Genomic DNA, 2,204 nt, shown 5'->3' with positions numbered 1-2,204 from the left:
TTCTGTTATCTATTCCAGGTACTTGTAGTTCAAGTTTTTTATTCTTCCCCATTTTTTACACTTATCGCAACAGATGCTGCATTGAAATTATTGGCAATTGCAATGTTCTTATGCGTTTATGTTTTATTTTTCCACTATTGTTATTTGTAACTTTAGACCAACTTATGGTTGAAATATTAGAGATTGTTTGTGTAACCACAAATAAAACAATAATGTTAAATATACAGAGTCAAAAAAAGTAAAAAATAAGGACAGAATGGTGGTGTCTTATTTAATAGTTAAGAAAACCATACACTTGTACATAACTAAAAACAAAACATTTTTCCATAAAGTTGTGAAGTTAATACTGTTTATCCCTTTTTTCCAATTCATAAGTCAAATAAAAATATTGAATGTTTAAAGTATTGGAAATTTTATTGCAATAATAAATTAAATAAATATGTATAATTAAACTTAAATAATTTTGTACTCAAATGTGGGGACAACATCAACGTCTACGTTTGCGATGTGAGGAACGTCTTTTACGTACAATGGGTTTCTGCATAACTATACATGTCATGCCGTCTCCAGAATTAGTTTGTGTGACCGTATTTGTCTTGGTATCGGTTGCAGTGCCTGTGTCAATAGACGTACCAGTTCCAGTATCGGTATTAGTAGCGGTTGCAGTGCCGTCGGCAACACCGGTCCCAGTATTATTTGTGTCAACAGTATTGGTGCCTGTCCCACCTGTTGCGGAATCAGTAGTAGCTGGGGTATCGGATACGGTAGGAGATGTGACAGCAGGAGATGTAGCAGCTGCCTGCCTTGCCACCTCCTCAACGACGGGCTCTTCGATGCGAGTGTTAAAGCAAATTTCGGTTGTTTTGTATCTGATGCCACTGGAATTATTAGCGGAACCCCAATGAAACATTTGCGTTAAAGCGGTCATATTAATACCCTGAAAATCTCCCATCATACCAGTGACATTAAAGTTGTTGATGAACTGTGAGGTAGCATTTGATGAAGCCAATTCAAAGAGCAATGTACCGCCAATACCTTTGGTTAAACCCAAAGCGAAACCGGTCATAGCAGCCAGTCCTTGGGTAACCACGCGGCCCTCTGGCACAGCATCTTCACGACCTGCTAACTGAAGAATTCTTACGACTTCTTGGGCCGACAATGGACGCAGTATGACACGTCTAGCAGCTTGTAATGAAAAATGTGTAAAATATTCATATAGTTAACTCTGAGTGAAATTTAGTTCACTATCAAAACCTACCATCGACATTTACTGTGGCTGCTGCAAATACTGTTAAAATAACAGTTAAACGAAGTAAGGTTTTTAATTCCATTTTGTTAATTTTTCCGACTGGCCCTAGATCCGAGGGGCAAATATGAAATGGCAGCTCTCGTACGCGAGGTGTCAAGTATTCAAACTGAAATTTATATTTGATCGTCATCTGCTTTTATTAACAAAAACTGTCTATAAATTTTAATTAATTCAAACCACCAACAAAGAAATAAACGAATTCCATCATTAATTTTAATGTTATGTTTATATCAGTCAGTCAGGTCTTCTTTTTACAAATCAAAGAAAGTACTTTCAGTTTCTTTTCATTTCCACTTGATTCGTTTGGTCACTTATTATCTCTCTTTCTCTTGTTTTTTTTAATATATTAAAAACCTCAGGGCGTTGTATATTAACTCACAAATAAATGTCTGTGGTTTATGACTTAAATGAACTTCAAAATAGCGGAGGTCAAAATATTTCCATATTACCATAAATATTTACCATTTTATTTTTTTTTCATCTATATTTTTTTTTGCATAAAATATGTTATCGATTTCTTGAATTGATTTGTTAAATTGAGCAGTTTTTTTTTTTAGAAATCATGAAAATAGTTTACAGTGTCATTTTCAGAAATACTCCTTATACTGAGTCATCAAATTGTATTTGCATAGAAATTATTCAAGTTTTTCAACCGTTTTTATTAATTTTAGGTTGAAAACAAAAACGAAAAAAATTTGACATGATTTTAAAATAAAGGCAAAAAAATTTTAATATTTACGTACAATGTACGTCTGCGTAAACATTTTGTATTGTATAATAATTCAAGTTTATATGGGTTTTGTTGCTAAAGTTTAAATAGCTAAAGGATAGCTCTTATTTAACATTACTAATAAGAGATTTAAAGTAACCATAAATATTGTAGTATACAAATATG

General features: G+C 33.0%; 1 protein-coding gene across 2 annotated transcripts; it reads right to left on the bottom strand.

Moving 5' to 3' along the window:
• Positions 1–394: 394 nt before the first annotated feature.
• LOC111690338 lies at positions 395–1,906 on the bottom strand. Of its 2 annotated transcripts, XM_046954966.1 has the most exons (3): positions 1,772–1,906; positions 1,259–1,415; positions 395–1,185 (listed from the first exon to the last, which is right to left on the bottom strand). In XM_046954966.1, exons 1-3 carry the CDS (start codon positions 1,772–1,774, stop codon positions 488–490), a joined length of 858 nt encoding a protein of 285 aa, XP_046810922.1. In that variant the 5' UTR covers positions 1,775–1,906; the 3' UTR covers positions 395–487. The 2 variants fall into 2 exon arrangements, with proteins under 2 accessions (XP_046810922.1, XP_023308579.2); XM_023452811.2 differs by having other exon boundaries at positions 1,259–1,906.
• Between the last annotated feature and the right edge of the window lie 298 nt (positions 1,907–2,204).

The sequence above is a fragment of the Lucilia cuprina genome, chromosome 6, assembly GCF_022045245.1.
Source record: "Lucilia cuprina isolate Lc7/37 chromosome 6, ASM2204524v1, whole genome shotgun sequence".
In the NCBI taxonomy this organism is placed as follows: domain Eukaryota; kingdom Metazoa; phylum Arthropoda; class Insecta; order Diptera; family Calliphoridae; genus Lucilia; species Lucilia cuprina.
Note: the sequence above shows the minus strand (reverse complement) of the source record. Positions and strands in the feature narration are given on the sequence as shown.